Consider the following 15932-nt stretch of genomic DNA (forward strand, 5'->3'; position numbering starts at 1 on the left):
CCTCCTGGCTGCGCCGCCCGCCCGCCCGCCGCCAAACAACTCTCTGCCGAGGACAATCAGCTGAGCCCGATTATTTGAGGCGCTCGCTCCTGACAGCGCGCTCTCCCCATTGGCTCCCCGCCGGCCCGCCCCCACCGCGCCCATCCGACGCGCCGAGTGGTCGCCGCTGCCTGTCACTCACGGCCGCCCCCGCCGTTCGCTTCTTGCTTCTTGGGTTGCCGCCGCCGCCCGCCTCCTCCCTCTCCCGCACCGCCTACCTGGAGCGGCGGAAGGAGGCCACGCCCCTCGCGGAGCTGGCCCCGCCCCTCGCGTCCTCCCCCCGGGGGCGGGGTCTCGGCCGGCCGTGGCGGGGCGCGGCGGGGCCCGGCGGCTGCGGGGAACCACAAAAGGGGGAGTGTGTGTGGGGGGGGAGCAGCTCTGGGGGTCTCCGTTACTGCGAGCAGGGGGTCCCCGCCTTGGGGGGTCGGCGCTAGCAGCACCCTGCTCCGGGGCCGGGCAGGGGCCTCCGGGAGGAAACAGGCAGCGTTCCTAGAGGGGTTCCTGGAGCTGGTTGCGGGGGCACCGGCGCACCCCCGACAGGCTGCGGGGAGGTGCGGGGGAGGTCCCACGGTGGTGGGTGCAGGTTGGGTCTCTGCTGGTGTGGGGATGTCCCAAATGTAGCTGAAAGACCGCCTGTTCCGTACGAGCAGCCGCACCTATGGCGGTGGGGAATGCTCAGAGGCCACAGCAGCCAGGGAAACCTTCAGAGACCCCCCAGTACTGAGAGCCCAGCTCAGGTCTCAGCGATCCCGCCGCTGGGGGGGCACAGACCCAGCAGCTTCGTTTTGGGCATCCCACATTCTCCAGCTGTGCAGCCAGGCCGGGGCTGCTGGGGCCAAGGGGAGACCTGGATGCAGGATGCTCTCCCAGCAGCTGCGGCGGTGGGATGAGGACTTCAGCCCGAATGCTCGGGACACCCAGGTAGGTGACATCCCTACTTGGAGGGAGCTCAGCCATGTTGTCCCTCCAGTGCCAGCTCTTTCCCAGCACCTTAGTCCCCAAGGCCAGACTAAGTGGGTGCAGCAGCTGTCTGTGGGTGCCGGGGCATCGGAGCACTCCTCTCGCTGCGTGGGCAGAGGGAAAGGCTGTGGCATGTCCCTGCCGCAGCCTCGGCCAGCAAGCGAGGCCCAGCGGGGCTACTGGGTGCTGGGAAATGGGACCTGGGATCGAAAATGAAAGTGAAACTCTCTGGACAGGGCAGCGGTGGCAGCATCGCTGCAAAAAAAAAAAAATCATCGAGGCAAAGCATGCCAGGCAACAGGCTGGGATGCACTTTGATGTCCCACCTCTGCTGCTGACCCTTGAGAAGGGTCCCTGCACTGCCAGGTGCCCCTCACCGCAGCTGTCCCTGCGGGCCCCCTCCTGCCCTGCCTGCTGGCCCCTATCTTGCATTTGCACGGACAATCGGGCATGTCTGGTGCAAGGGGTCAGAGGCCGGGGAGCGGCAATGACGTGGGAGAAAAGCTCCGTTATCATCCGACGCAGTGTGCCAGATGTGCCTCCGGTCTCACGAGCTGCCCCAGCATGGATTTACGCCGCAGGCTGGTTATGCAGCAATCTGCACCATCCTTACAACGCTGCTGGTCGAAAAGCGCGTCTGCCTCTGCACACAAAAGGCCGAGCAGCTTGCTGGCTCAAAACGGTGCTTGTGGATAACTGCGAGATAAAGAAACACCTCTGAGGTGACGGCGCTGTTTTCTGGCTGGAAACCAGCAGTGCATGGGGGCTACTGTGGGTCCTGGCATCACAGCCTGGCTGGGAGGCTTGTGGGGGCATCCAGCACGGGTGGAAACATCTCCCCATAGCTGTAGGGTCACGGTCATGGCAGCGGCAGCGCAGGATGGGGGGGCACAGCTGTAGGGGCCCCGCAGTTGCAGGTGGCAACTCCTGCCTCCTCCACAGGCTGCTGGGGAGAAGGGGGTGGGTGGGAAAAGCCAGCAGGTATTTCAATGCCATGATTGCAAGCCCATCCTGAAGCAGCTGGAGAACGCTCTCAGTGCTGTTCCAGCTCCAGATGCTGGGGAGCTGCAGCTTTTTGACCTTATTGAAGTCAGCTGGGTCAAAGAAGTTACCTTTGGAAAATTTGAAGGGAGCTGGGCTGAGCTCTGTTCCAGCAAAACTGGGTAGTGATAATTAGCCTGACTTACCTGCTGATTAGGAAAAGGCTGGTGATGGCTGCTTTTTCAAAGATGAAAAATGTGCAAAATAATGCAATATCTGATAAGGAAGTAAGGTTATTTCCAGGCAGCTGTAGGATTCCGTAAAACTAACGCATAACCTCACCCAGAAAAAAAAAAAGCATAAGCAATATTTCAACAGTTGTCAGCAGTACGTGTCAGCAATCGTCAGGCGTGTGATGTGGGGCACTGTATTCTCCTAGTGAAATAAAATCCTGCAGGACAAACCTCGTCCCCCACCCCCAGGCAGTGAAGTGGCCGCAGGGTGACAGTTTCCCATAGTGGGTTGCCACCGGAGGGTCACCGTCATCCAGATAAGCTTCAGTGGGATCCCAAGGATGCTTTCTTTAGCCCTGAAGGGCCAATTTATCATCTTTTCAGGAGAAAAGAAATTTGCAAACTATACAGCTGTTGGGACAGCTTCCATCTCCAGCCAAGCTGGATGCAAGCTGGATGTGTTTGGGAAGGGCTCGCTGGTCGGGCAGTGATGTGCAGCAGATCCGCAGAGCAGCAGGCTGGAACAGAGAGCTTTTCAGGGAGTTTTTCTGGACCCCTTTAAGGAAACCTGCGTGCATGGTCCAAAGAGCAAGAAGAGCCATCAGCGTTACACTCGTCTTTGCGTTTTTCAGCTGCAGCGGCAGGAGGTGTATTTGTGCTGGGACATCCAGCCATGCCAGGGAGAGTGCTTCAGCGTTGTTTAGCCTGCTGTAGCTAAGGGGTTGAGTCAGCCCCACGTGGATTTGGGGTCTGTCTTGTGCCAGCAAATTTGGGAGGGCAGCACACTGGTTGACTGCTGCCAGAAGGGCAGGAAAGGCAGGCAAGCAGGCTGCCAAAGCATTGTGCCAGCTGGGAGAGGGGTGAAGGTCCTGCTGCAACAAAAGTCTTGATCTGCATTGATCATGACAGGAGAGGCTGAAGTGACTGCATTTAGGAGCATTCTCAGTGCTCCTGGTTTCAGAGCATCTACCTAGGGCGTTACAACCTGCCAACTGAGGGCTCTGCGGGCTGGAAGATTACTGATAGACTGAAATAAAACAAGGGGGAAGCAGCAGTGTAACATATTTGGACCAGACATAAAGTGTAGGGGTTTTGTAAGAAGGTGATTGATCACCGGGAGGAAAATATTCTGCTGAGGGATGGGGGAGATTTTACATCACTGGCATTTAAGTCCGGGTTGGTGGTGTTTCTCCTGAGTTCGGGGAGGCCCATAGGTGACGGAGATGGTACCTGGCTGTCTGTGCAGTCCACGATTCCAGTAGGACAGTGGTTCTTCCTCATCTTGTGAGTCATAAAAACCACCCCCCATCACCCCTTGTTGAATGAAATGTGCTGCAGCTTCCTCAGTAATAAATATTGGCAGCCGGGGGCTCTGTGGGGCAAGGTGTCAGGGAAAGCAGCTGGGATCCCGGCAGTGTGGCAGGGCTCCCAGCCCGTGGTTGCTGCTGCAGGACTTCCAAGCAAAACTGATGTGGCACAAGCAATTTATACCAACACAAGCATTTGTGCTGGGTGTCTCAGGTGTATTTGGTTTCATTTTAGTTCATCTACAGTAGCCTTAACCACTTTGCCTGGCTCTGGCTTGGAGGTATGACACTGAAGACATCAATCGGGCCTTTCTACCACCTATGCTGTGCTCAGCTGCCCTGTGGTCCATGGGCTTGAGGGTTTCCCAGCAGTGACAGAGCTGGCTCACACATCCCTGGTATTTTCACACATCTCTGGTAATCCCACATGTGGCTGCGGTACCGGGTTCTGGCTGTTTCCAGCCCTATGGCGTTAATTTTCTGTTGATGGAAAAGAGATGACTGAGGAAACGGGCTAAAAGCTGAATACTCAGGTGTGGACTGGTGGAGCACAGAGGGAAGCTGCTGGGCAGGACTGAGTAGGTGAGGATGTGGGTAGGGAAGGGAGGAACACGCTTTTTTGTGTGAAAAAAAGCATGGGGAGGAGCAAGGTCGAGGGTGGTGGGACAGAGTGAGGGGTCGCAGTGAGGCAGGCAGGGCTGATTTTGGGGGAGCTGCAAGGAGAAGAGCAGCAGTCACAGAGGGATGTGGAGAGGGCAGAAGGTGGATGCTAGAAAGGCTACGAGAGCCAGAGGAGACATGAAGCTGGGTAGAGGCTGGAGTTGTGTGTTAAGCTGCTGGCACCCTCCTCCAGGTATAATTCCATGAAGTCTTGGAACTCCGTGGAGTCATTGGAGGCTGCTCCTCTTTCCTCCTTGACAGTAAACTCTCCCATTTGACCTGGGCTGGTTCCCACATGCCAGGATTTATTTTTCCATCTCGCCGTAGCCAAGTTTGTCATTTAATAAACATCCCCCTGCCCTCATCCCCCTCCCCTCTGTAAATCAGAGGAACAGATGGGAGGGCAAAGGACCAGAAATGCCTGGCACTTCCCAAAGCTGGAAAGAACTGAAGACTTTGAGATGAAAAGAAAAAAAATTTCATGCCTTTCTCAGCTTTGTCTTTGTTCCTTTGTGCCATTCAGGCCTGATCTGCACACCCCACCTGCATGCGAGGGAGCCTGTGAAGGCTGAGCATCCCTGGCTGTCACTGACTGGGAGCAAGGCAGGGGGACTTTGCTTGGTTTTGAGCCTTTGAATTTGGGTTCCTTGCAGAGCAGCAGCAGTAAGCTGACAGCATCTGACAGGGTGTTGGAGGGAATGACAGTCAGTGGACACAGGGGTGTTTGTTAGTGGAAACAGCTGCAGCTCGTGATGCAAAGCAAACAGCTTCTGCATGGCTTCAGTTCCAGCTCTGTCTCTCTGTTGGCCAGGGACCAGCCGTGCTGCAGCACGCGCAGCAGCAGGGAGCGATGCCTGAAGAGCAGGCTGCAAAGGAACCTGGTATTACACAAAGGAATAAAGTGGGAAGAAGGTGTTTTCTCATCCTGAGCCCCTTAATCTGAGCAAGAAGAATTAAACAGCCGTGGCAGGGCAGCCACTTGCATGCTTGGTCTTTGCTCCATTCTCTGAAGCCTTTCACAAATTTCCTTGGCTCCACTCCTAACCAGCTCCATGTGGAGACCCGGCACGGAAGGGAGTAGCTCAGGGGTTTTGCTCCCCTGCCACTGATATCAGAATAATGTGAGGCTGGACAGAGCCAAGAGTGACAAACCCGAGGAGCCTGTGCAAACCCCTCTCCCATTTGGTGGAGGTGAAACCTTGAACGGTGGTGAGATGGGGCAGGCACTAGGGGAGGGCTCTTGAACCTGCCCACATCATCTGGCATGGTCTGAAGTGAGCAATATGGCCCGTCCCTTTGTGAACACCCCTGTCAGTGGCACATGTAATGCTAGTGGCATCCTCAGAGCTTTTTAAAAAGAATTGAGGCATCTTAGGTGGTTGGAGTTTGTTCTTGTATAATACTGTCGCAGAATTCTGCCTGTACACGTAATTTCTGTTTGAGTCTTAAAAAAAAAAAAAAAAAAAAAAGGAAGAAAACCAGCCCTAAACTGAAAGCACCGAGGGTCTGTGCAGTTGCACATGCTGCTCAGAGGAAAGAGAATGGCCTTTGCTGTCACCTTTGCAGTTGTCTGAATCATCTGCTGTTCTAGCAACTAATTTGTGATGTCCTTAAGATGTTTGTGTCACATCTGGAAATTACAGTCATGCTGTGCCTGCCCAAACAGACAGACACTCTTATATATGTTTGTGTGTATATATATATACACAATATATATATTTTTTTTTTTTACTTTTTTCCCAGCTGTGACTCTCCCGTGCCTGTATCTGATAACAGCCATGTCAGCTCAGAAGGACAGATGGGTGTCTTCCTTCTCTTTCCTGCTCTTCTGCGTTTTCTCCGTCCCAAGGTGGGGAAGTGCAAGGCTGCTGCAGGAGCTGAGCCCCCAGCGGTATTTCAGCAGCTTGCAAGCCGGCAGAGCATCCCTGGCTTATTTCAGCCATAATGGTGTGTATTTAACAGTATGGATTTACATCAGCCTGGGTTTTCAGCAAAGGCTTGGTGAGGGTGTGTGTGAGAGTGGGACAATGAAGAGACAATTCTCGAGACTTTTACACCCAGAGTTATTTTGAAGAGCTGGTTGAGCTCAGCTGGCAAATCTGTGTTTACACAGTTCCAAGTGCTCCTCACAGGCAGAGATGTCTTGGGGTGGGATCTTTCCTGGCTGTGTCCCCAGGGACGCTCCTTCAAATCTCTTTGATAATTTTCTGGATTATTTTCTGGAGGTACCGTGGAAGAGAAACCCAGCATCCTAAGGACTTGGCCAGTCAAAGGGGCTGGGTTTCTCTGCCATGGTACCTCCCAGGGAAAGGGGGATCCCTTGCATGCAGGGGAACTAAGGGCTGTCAAGAATTAGAAGATCCTTGGCCTTGCCCTTCTTGTTCTGCTCCTTCGTGACCCCCAGGTGTGGTTTCCCAGAGACACCAGTGTGGGCTGAGGTACCAGCACAGCTCCCATGTCAGCGCTGAGGAGCTGGGTGTGTTAGAAAGGAAGGAGGGGAGTCTGAGGCCATTCATGTTGTTGCCTGTAATTAGTTTTGTTTCGGTAAGTACCTTACTCTGAGTAACAGCAAGACCATATCACATCAAGCACTGTCTCAGTGCGCAGCAGGAGGATGCTCTTGACTTCTGAGGACTTGTAGCCCAGCACAGCAGCACTTGTTTGACAAAACCTATCCCAGTCCCTCTGCCCCCCTCAGCCACATCCCTGCAGGCACCTCCGCCAGCAGCGTGCCACAGCTCCATTTGCCCTGCTCAGACGTCCCAGGGTTGTTTTCCTGGAGACCTTAATGTGCTGTTAGAGTGCCAGAGCACGGTGCTTGCCCTGAAGGTCCTCCCATCTGCCTCATCTGTAAAGGGAAGGGATGAAAACCAGGGGTTTTTGTGTTTCAGTTTCTCCTGGTGCCCAGCCCTTCTTGGAGCAGATTGAGAACGCAGCCGAGGCCCTCCAGGACTATGGCATTTCGGTGGTGAAGGTAAATGGGGACAAGGAGTGGGACAGGCTGTTTCTGCAGATTATTTCTGCAGGGCTTCCTGCAGGGTGGGCAGAACCACCCCGGGGACTGACCCCAGAAGAAAGCAGATGTTGGCAGGCCAGGGCACACAGTTTTATCCCTTGCCCTGGCCTTACATCTGCTGCTTGGGTGTTGCATCACACCTTCAGCCTGTGGGATGTGGGCAGGTTCCTGTGTCCCAGAGAGGCTCGATGTTGTGCCTGTGGCTCCAAACACCATGAAGCGGAGCACTGGCAGTGCTGTGGCTCAGACAGGGGCAGCCCTGAGCTGCCCCCAGCCTCCAGTTCAGTCTCAGTAGATGAACCTGTGTGCTTTGTTGGGCGTTCGTGGGTTTAGGGGGCACTGAGCGACTCACATATTTCCCACTGTTTGGTCTTCTTCATGGGCAACGCCACGTGCCTGGCTTAGCTGGCTGATCTAATCTGGCCTCCCAGCAGCTGCATGGGGGCGTGGAGTTGCCTGCTCACTGCTGGGTACCCACAGGCATGGCACAAGGAAGAGTACGGTCCCAGTGTGCTGCACAGGAGGGCATCAGCCTGCTCATCTCACCTGGGTGGGACCTGCCCAGCTCCCTCTGTAGCTCCCTCCTGCCAGCTCAAACTGCCGGGAATGGTGGATGGGGAGAGTTCACTTTGTTTCAATTCAGTGCAATAAGTATTTCTTATAAAGGAGTTTTTAGCTGCAACTTCATGCAGGTTGAGGTGAGGGAACTACAAATTCAGTGTAATTAGATTATAGAAAGTGCTTATATGTTTGTGTGTATGTCTTAAATTTCCTCCAGAGACAGGCTAAATTTAATAAGCAAACAGTGATCTGTCACTTTGAATATGCTGGGCAGATCATAAGATCTCTTGATCCCATTAGACCCAAATCAAGGCAGGCTGAGCTGGAGAACTGAAGTACAAGCTCCAAACCCCATCTCTGGACCCTATTTTCTTGTATTTTCTCTCCCAGCAGGTCTGCAAAGGCTGTATTTAGACTCTTGAATGGAAGAAAACCGTAGTGCTGTATGTTTGTAGTTATTTGTGGAGCTGAGTGTCTAATTACATGCTTTCAATGTCTAGGTTCATTGTCCCAAAGAAGATGTCTCAAGATATTGTGGAAAGGAAAATACACTAAGGAAAGCCTACCTGTTCAGGTGAGGAGCGCTTTCTGGGCACCATGATGCCACCCAGCCACAACTGTCATTGCTTGCCAGTGCAGATGTTTGAAGGCAGTGCTGTCAGTGATCAGAGAAGTCTGTGGAGGAAGAGAGGAGCCATGAGGACAGCAGTGACATACAGACTTTAGTGAAAACTACCCCTGAAAGGTCCAACACAGGCAAAGTAGATGCTTTGTCCTCAGTGTCAAACCTCCCGTCCTGCCCCATGCTCCTTTGAGCAGCAGAGGGTTGTGCTGCTACGTGAAACCACGAGAGAAATCCTCCATCAGTGTTCTTCTGTCCTTGTGGCCTCCTACCCCAGGTCCTCCAGAGTTATGCTCAGATCACTAGGTTTTGGGTCTAGCCCTAGAAAGAAGTTTTCTTTGCATTTGTTCTTCCTGTGGGTGTGGTTAGCTCATCTGCCCTGGATGTGAAGGTTGAGCTCTTGGTCTCTCCATGGGTTGTCATCTGGAAGCTTCTCCATGAATTGGCTCAGTTCTCATTGACTGTTGTACAGGACCCACAGAAATATTTCCTCTGGTGTGAGAATCTACAGGGTGATGCTTAGTGTGTAGAGAGCTTCTGTCAGCCTGTGCTAGGCTTCTTACCAGCATCAGAAGCTGAGTGAAACAGTAGTGGCGGAGGTGGCTTCACTAAAACGGTGTTGCTGGGACACCTCGTTCTAGGAGATCCCCAAATTCAATTCTAACATTTTCTTGCCAGCCATACCTGCCAGCAGATGTCTGGAAGTATTCAGCAGAGTAAAAATTAAATGAGTACGTGTAGCTAATCTTTCATAGTTTCTTTGGTGATACTGTTTCCTTCCCTCCCTAGAGGTAATATGCTGATCCGAGAGTTCCCCACCGATGCCTTGTTTGACGTGAACTCCATTGTTGCTAACGTTTTGTTGTAAGTACAGACCAGATGCATCTCGGTGAAATCCTTTAATTTCCATTTGCAATTGTTGATATAAAATTTTGCATAAATACAACCCCCACATATTCTGGAGGCTGCTCTCAGCCAAGCAGAAGGCTGCTTCTCTCTTTGGGATGGTTTAACCCTGTTAAATCTATGCCCTTGAGATAACTCACCAGCACACATCTGGGCAGCTGCATTTGGCTGTGAATCTTCAATCTGCCAGCAAGAAACTGGAATTTGACCTTGCTTTTCCCATCACGGTTATGTAGCTGCAAATTTGCTCTTAAAACAGTTGCTGATGCATTTTTTTCTGACTCCTCAGTGCCCTGCTCTTTAATGAAGTTAAATACGTTGAAACACTGGCTGAACTTCAGAACATTGAAAACGCATTGAAAGGGAAGTTGAACATGGTCTTTGCCTATGTACCAGCTACTGGCACAGCAGGTATTAATACTCAAATTTTCTTCTTTGCTCTCCTCCAGAGCCTTTTTTAGTGAGGGGCAAGGGAGCTGGGTTTCTGACCCAAAATCCTGCAAATGGAGGATCAGGGAAACCTGAAAGGGCCACCCAGCCACAAGTTCTCCACCTCTATATGTCTCACTGTGTTTCCAAAGGGATGAGTTGCACCAGCAAAGTTTTGCTGGGAGCATTAACTTTCAGAGGTGGACTTGAGAAGGAAAGCAAGCCAGAGGTTACTGTCTTTAAAAATAACTTCATAGGCAGATCTCTGGTTATGCAGTGGAATGGATTCACATCCATCACCTGTGTGTTTACAGGCAATCAGCAACTGGGTCCAGCTCCAGTTACACTGTCACCTTCAGCGTGTGTCTTCAGACAGCTGTGGCATTTTACCGAGAGTTTCTGAAAGCCTGGGCGCTGGTGTTTACAGTTGGGAAGGATGAAGAGGGAGATCTGGAGGGAGCTGAGATTAGTTCATCTTGCTTTTCTCTTTCCAGAGCACAGAGCCGTGATGGAGGCAGCGTTTGTCTACGGGACTGTGCACCAGTTTGTTCTGACAACTGAGGCAACACTGTTGAAAGACGCTGGGTATGTCCAATGCACCCCCACCAGGGAGAGCTGCTCCCCTGCCCTGTTTGCTCTGCTCTGGGTTTCTCAGATTCCCAGGTCAGATACTGGGGTGGTATTAGGGTGTTATGCCAAGGGTGGGCAGTCAGATCTGGTTTCTTTTCCAAAACCAGCTGCTGCTTCTGTTCCTGGACTTGGACTAGCCATGCTATTTGTGACTGTTCATGGAATGGGATTTTACGGGAGAAGAGCCCACTGTCTCCTTTCCGTAGCTGACTGATCAAACCCCAGCCATGGGTTTTCGGGAGGGCTGATAGAGCTGATGTTACAGTCTTAAAACACTCAGCTTTGTGCTTTGATGACCAAGTCTGGCCAGCTGAGAAGGGTAAGAACTGCTGTAGCGGGTCAGAGCAAAGACCACCCAGCTCCATATCTTACCCCTGCAGTGGCCACAGGTGCTTCACAAAGGACCTGAGGAAATGGATGTGCGTTGCCTGCAGCCTCCCATCTTCTGGCAGTCGGAGGTTTCAGGACTCATGGTGTTAACAGCCACCAGAAGTTTTTAAACACATTTTTAGTTTTCATCTCAGCAACTTCTGGCAGCAGCGAGTTCTCCAGTTCAGCTGCCTGAGACACTGCTCATGTATTTGGGACTTCCCACCCAACAGGAGCTGCCCAGCTCAGGCCATCCTCTTCCCACGCAGGAGGAGCTGCAGTAGAGGGGCAGATCCTTCAACGTGACTTGCTGCTGCTGTGACCTGCTGCAGGCAGGAGGCTGAGAAGGAGGAAGGTGGGAATATCACATAGCACGTTGCATCCTCGGCAAAGCATTTGTACAACGATTTGCCTACCACAGTGGTCCTTCCCAAGGTGCCATCCCATCGTCATCAAGGACAGCACGTCGTGGCCGCCACTAGGTGGCACGGTTGTCATTTGGACAGGAATCGGCTTCGTTCTGCTTAAAGCAGAGGAGACCCCAGCAGGCCATCGCCTTAGCTGGTGAAATGGTGGTAGCTTCGCCAACATGACAGCCTTCAGCCAACCGGGACACTGCAGGCTTTGAGGTCTTACTACTATACTCTACTCTTCCACAGAGAGATCTTAAAACCCTTTACGAAGAAGGTCATCCCTGGTTTAGATGTAGGGAATGGGTGCATAGGGAAAGGAACGTGACTTCCCAGAGTTAACACACAGGCCAACACTAGTGATGGTACCAGAGCAGGAATGACTAACCAGAGACCCATCCCAGCAACTCAACCTCACTGCTTCCTGTGGCGCCGCCAAAACAAATGCTGTCCAGAAGGTGGAATATTCCTTATACAGTCTGTAAGATGTCATCAGTGAGGTAAAAGGCATGAGCAAAGCTGTAGATTTTATCTCTCCATCTCCTCTCAGGGTCTTCACTGCAATGGCATGACTGGTTCCACTGAGAAAAGCTGGACTTGATGATCTTCTGGAGAAGAGAAGGCTCTGGGCAGACCTTATAGTGGCCTTTCAATAATTAAAGGGGGCTTGCAAAAACGTTGAGGACAGACTTCTTAGTAGGTCCTGCTGTGATAAGGCAAGGGGATGTGGTTTTAAACTGAAGGAGGACAGATACAGATATGGGGAAGAAGTTCTTCACTACGATGGTGGCGAGGCGCTGGCACAGGCTGCCCAGAGCAGCTGTGGGTGCCCCATCCCTGGGAGTGCTCAGGGCCAGGCTGGATGGGGCTGGGAGCAACCTGGGCTGGTGGGAGGTGCCCCTGCCCGTGGCAGGGGGTTAGGAACTAAATGGTCTTTAAGCTTTCTTCCAACCAAACCAGTCTATGATTCTTTGATTCTGTGATCTTAAAGGTCTTTTCTGACCTAAGTGATTCTGTGATTCTCAGGCTGGGCCAACTTTTCTGTGGTTGGGCTCATTTACATCTGGTGAGCCAGGGTCTTTATTAGTTGTTCAGCACAATTCTGAAAGGTACCTGAACCCGATTATACCTGTCAGTAGTAGGGCTATTGAAGAGGTCCTACAAGCCTACCAATCCCTGAACTTGAGGATCATCTGCTCTGTAAAACATCAGCAAACATGGTGATTCTTTTGGGGCATTTTAAAAACCCTGTGGTGGATGATCAGCATGGGTTGTTTTTTTTTTTCTCTCACAGCAATGATGAGCCTGATGTGCCGTCTGCGTGGCTGCTGTTCTGCCACTGCCAGCAGGCCACGGACCTGGCACAACCCTGCAGGAGGACAGCTATGGGGCAGGCTCTGACAATGCTCAACATCCACAGACACCTCAAGCTTATGGGAGCTCCTCTGGTGGTATGACTGGGAAAGAGGAACCACTTGCCCTGTGGGGAAGAGGGCAGCTGGGGTGGATGTGAGGATGAGGGAGGTGTGAGCAGAAGGCAAGGCTGAGTATGAGAATCTGTCCCTTCCCCATGAAGTTAATGACAAAGCTCCCAGGTCAGGTCCAAGGAAGACACAGGCACAGGGCTGGATGGGAGCGACACTGCATTGCACTGCTCAGCTTGCTTAGACCTTTCCAGGGAGCCCTGGCACCAATGTCTGGTCCTCTAGTTGTCTGTAAGCACCATGAGTGGGAAAGGGGTGGAGGTGTTTCTTGGACTTTGCTGGAACATTAGGATAGGGTAGGGTAGGATAGGAAAGAATAGAATAACATAGAATAGGACTAGACTATTTCAGTTGGAAGGGACCTACAACGACCATCTAGTCCAACTGCGTGACCAATTCGGGGCCAACCAAAAGTTAAAGCATGATATTAAGGGCATCATCCAAATGCCTCTTAAACACCAACAGGCTCAGGTCATCAACCACCTCTCTAGGGAGCCTGTTCCAGTGTTTGACTATCTTCTTGGTAAATAAATGCTTCCTAATGTCCAGTCTAAACCACCCTTGGTGCAGTGTTGAACCATTCCCATACATCCCATCTCTGGATACCAGAGAGAAGAGATCAGCACCTCCTTCTCCATGGCACCTCCTGAGGAAGCTGTAGGGAGCAGTGCGGTCAGCCCCCAGCCTCCTTTTCTCCGAACTAAACAAACCCAAAGTCCTTAGGTGTTCCTAGGCTCCCCACAGGAGGCTCAGCACCCTGGGGAGTTTGTATCAGTCATCCTCTGAGGCCCCCAGCATCAAGGGGACATGGACCTGCTGGAGCGAGTCCAGAGGAGGCCACGGAGATGCTCAGAGGTCTGGAGCCCCTCTGCTGTGGAGACAGGCTGAGGGAGTTGGGGCTGTTCAGCCTGGAGAAGAGAAGGCTGCGGAGAGACCTGACAGCACCTGCCAGTACCCAAAGGGGCCGACAGGGAAGCTGGGGAGGGGCTTTTTACAGGGGCCTGGAGTGCAGGACAAGGGGGAATGGCTTTACATTGAAAAAGGGCAGATTTAGGTTAGACAGTAGGAAGAAGTTCTTTACTGAGGGTGGTGAGACACCAGACCAGGTTGCCCAGAGCAGCTGTGGATGCCCCATCCCTGGGAGTGCTCGGGGCCAGGCTGGATGGGGCTGGGAGCAACCTGGGCTGGTGGAAGGTGTCCCTGCCTGTGGCAGGGGATTGGAACTGGATGGTCTTTAAGGTCCCTTCCAACCCAAACTTTTCTATGATTCATGCCTTGGTGAACACAAGGGGCTGGAGGTTCCCTCCTATCTCCTCGTCCCATGGGGCAGTGAACTTCAGCAGGCCTCCAGTTCCCACTGGTGACATCTCTGCCCAGCCAAAAGGACAGGTAGATGAGCTGGGAAGTGCCTCCTTCAGCCAGCATGGGTTAGGCCCATGGAGGGAAGGCACTTTGTTAAGCAGCTCCGTGCTGTCGTGAAGTAGCACGTCCAAGGCAGGAAGGGAGAGGATGCCAGCTCTTGCATGTTGTGGCTGGGACTCTCAAAGTGCCCCAGGGAATGGATGGCAGGTAAATAAAAATTAATGGAGTTCTGACATCTGGAGTTGCTAAGTCACAAAGAACGTGCATAATAGTGCCTGGGTTTTTAACAGGGAGAGTCATGACAGGTTAGAACAATTTAACTGGGATTGTGTGGGTTCTGCTTCAATTGATGTTTTAGAATCAGAGTTGGAGGCTTTTTTCTCGAGGGCCTCATTATTTTTGTGTCTGGGGAACACACAGTGGCTTGGGCTGTACAGGAGAAGACCTGAGGTATCTTCAAGTGGTGTGGAGATGTGCTGCAGTATAACCATTTCTCTTCTCCAGACAGAGGTTGCTGAGGACCCAGAGAAGGTTTCCACCGTTCACTTACAGCTTGGGCTACCACTTGTGTTCATCCTTAGCCAGAAAGAGACCTACGAGGCTGACAGGAGGACAGCAGAGTTTGTGGCCTGGCGGCTCTTAGGGAAAGCAGGAGTTGCCCTTTTGTCCAGGTATTTGCTCTCGGGTGTTTTGGGGTTCTCCTGGCTTTTTGTGGTGTTTCCAAGCTCAGTTACCCCACCGCCAGGATGAGAGTCAATGGGCTTACTCACATTTGGGTGAGAGGCAGTAAAACTAGGCTATGTCCTGCAAGAGGGTGTCACGTTTAAGGACTTGCCCAGAATCAGATTAGTTTGGTTTCAGACTGGCTGGAAGCATAGAAACGTTTGAGTTTCTTGCTGACTTAGAAGTGGAAAAACAGACTAAGAGAGATTTTGGAAAGGAAATTTAGCACAGATGGAAGGTTTGTATTTTGCCCTCAAATTAAGGGCAGAAGGAGATCCAGTAAAGGAGGTGGACTGTGGGTGCTAGGATGCGATCAAGGTCTCTGCTCAGTGAGTGATGCCTCCTGAGTCAACAAGGGCTCTTGGAGTTAAAGCAACACGCTTGCTCCCCAGGAGCGCAGGAGACACGCTTGTGGCTGGCCATAGGGCAGCTGTGCTGAGCATACCTGCCTTCCTCCATGGCTGACCTTCAGTTACTTCTCTCTGCTCCATGGGCTCAGGAGCAGCCTGCATACTCCAGTCTGGCTTGTGTTTGAAAACGCTTCCATGCTATCTTGCCAAAGGAGGTGTGCAGCCCCTGTAGGCATGGTTGCACAGCCTCTGGGGATGTCTGCTGGCAGCTGTGCAAATGGGAGGAGGTGGAGGAAGGATGGGTGTGGGTTCTTTCATTCCAGCTTTCTGCCACCATGGTACCTCCCTGTATGGAGGCACTTCTTGGTTCCATGTAGTCATGAGCTGAAGTCCACCAGCAGAGCAGCTGCGCTGGGATGTGGCTACCAGTGTGTGAGCAAAGACTTGAATCACAGAAAGGGAATCCAAGCCCCTTGTGAAATAGGCATGTTGTGCAGTGCAGTGCCACCAGAAGGTCATTTAGAGCCTATTTCTCCGCCACTGACATTGATTCTGGGTTCCTGCAAGTTCTCGGGAGCCTTGAAGCACAACTCTGTGAGGACGTGGTGCTGCTGAGAGGTGGGCTTGCCAGCCAGGCAGGCTAAATGGAGGGGGTGACCTTGCGTGTCACACCATCTAATGTTCACTTTGTATTTTGGAAGGGACCACGTAGATTTGAACATTCTGCTCCAGTCAAACGTCGCTCTCAAGACACCAGATGAGGTTAGATGCTGGATTTCTTTCTTGTACAACTCTCATTTCCCTATCTGGGCATGGTGCTCTTGAGAGGTGTTGGGATGTTGCTTGGCTCCGTTGTTATTTGACAGCCTTCCCAGAAGCTCAAGGGGAAG

General features: G+C 52.3%; 1 protein-coding gene across 3 annotated transcripts in view; it reads left to right on the plus strand.

Annotated features, from left to right (window-relative positions):
* The first annotated feature begins 401 nt into the window (after positions 1–401).
* The window catches only part of TXNDC16 (thioredoxin domain containing 16), a 41876-nt gene continuing 26345 nt past the window's right edge, over positions 402–15932 (plus strand). Inside the window, exons 1-11 of one of the 3 annotated variants that reach the window (XM_037395199.1) lie at positions 402–960; positions 3756–3801; positions 5924–6127; positions 7072–7154; positions 8258–8331; positions 9169–9243; positions 9575–9696; positions 10209–10299; positions 12418–12574; positions 14474–14640; positions 15744–15804. In XM_037395199.1, coding sequence (XP_037251096.1) covers positions 898–960; positions 3756–3801; positions 5924–6127; positions 7072–7154; positions 8258–8331; positions 9169–9243; positions 9575–9696; positions 10209–10299; positions 12418–12574; positions 14474–14640; positions 15744–15804 — 1143 coding nt within the window. In that variant the 5' untranslated portion in view covers positions 402–897. Of the gene's footprint in view, positions 961–3755; positions 3802–3829; positions 3919–5923; positions 6128–7071; positions 7155–8257; positions 8332–9168; positions 9244–9574; positions 9697–10208; positions 10300–12417; positions 12575–14473; positions 14641–15743; positions 15805–15932 lie in introns of those variants that run through there. The other 2 variants (XM_037395200.1, XM_037395201.1) reach the window with 2 other exon arrangements.

The sequence above is a fragment of the Falco rusticolus genome, chromosome 7 (assembly GCF_015220075.1).
Source record: "Falco rusticolus isolate bFalRus1 chromosome 7, bFalRus1.pri, whole genome shotgun sequence".
NCBI classification, from domain to species: domain Eukaryota; kingdom Metazoa; phylum Chordata; class Aves; order Falconiformes; family Falconidae; genus Falco; species Falco rusticolus.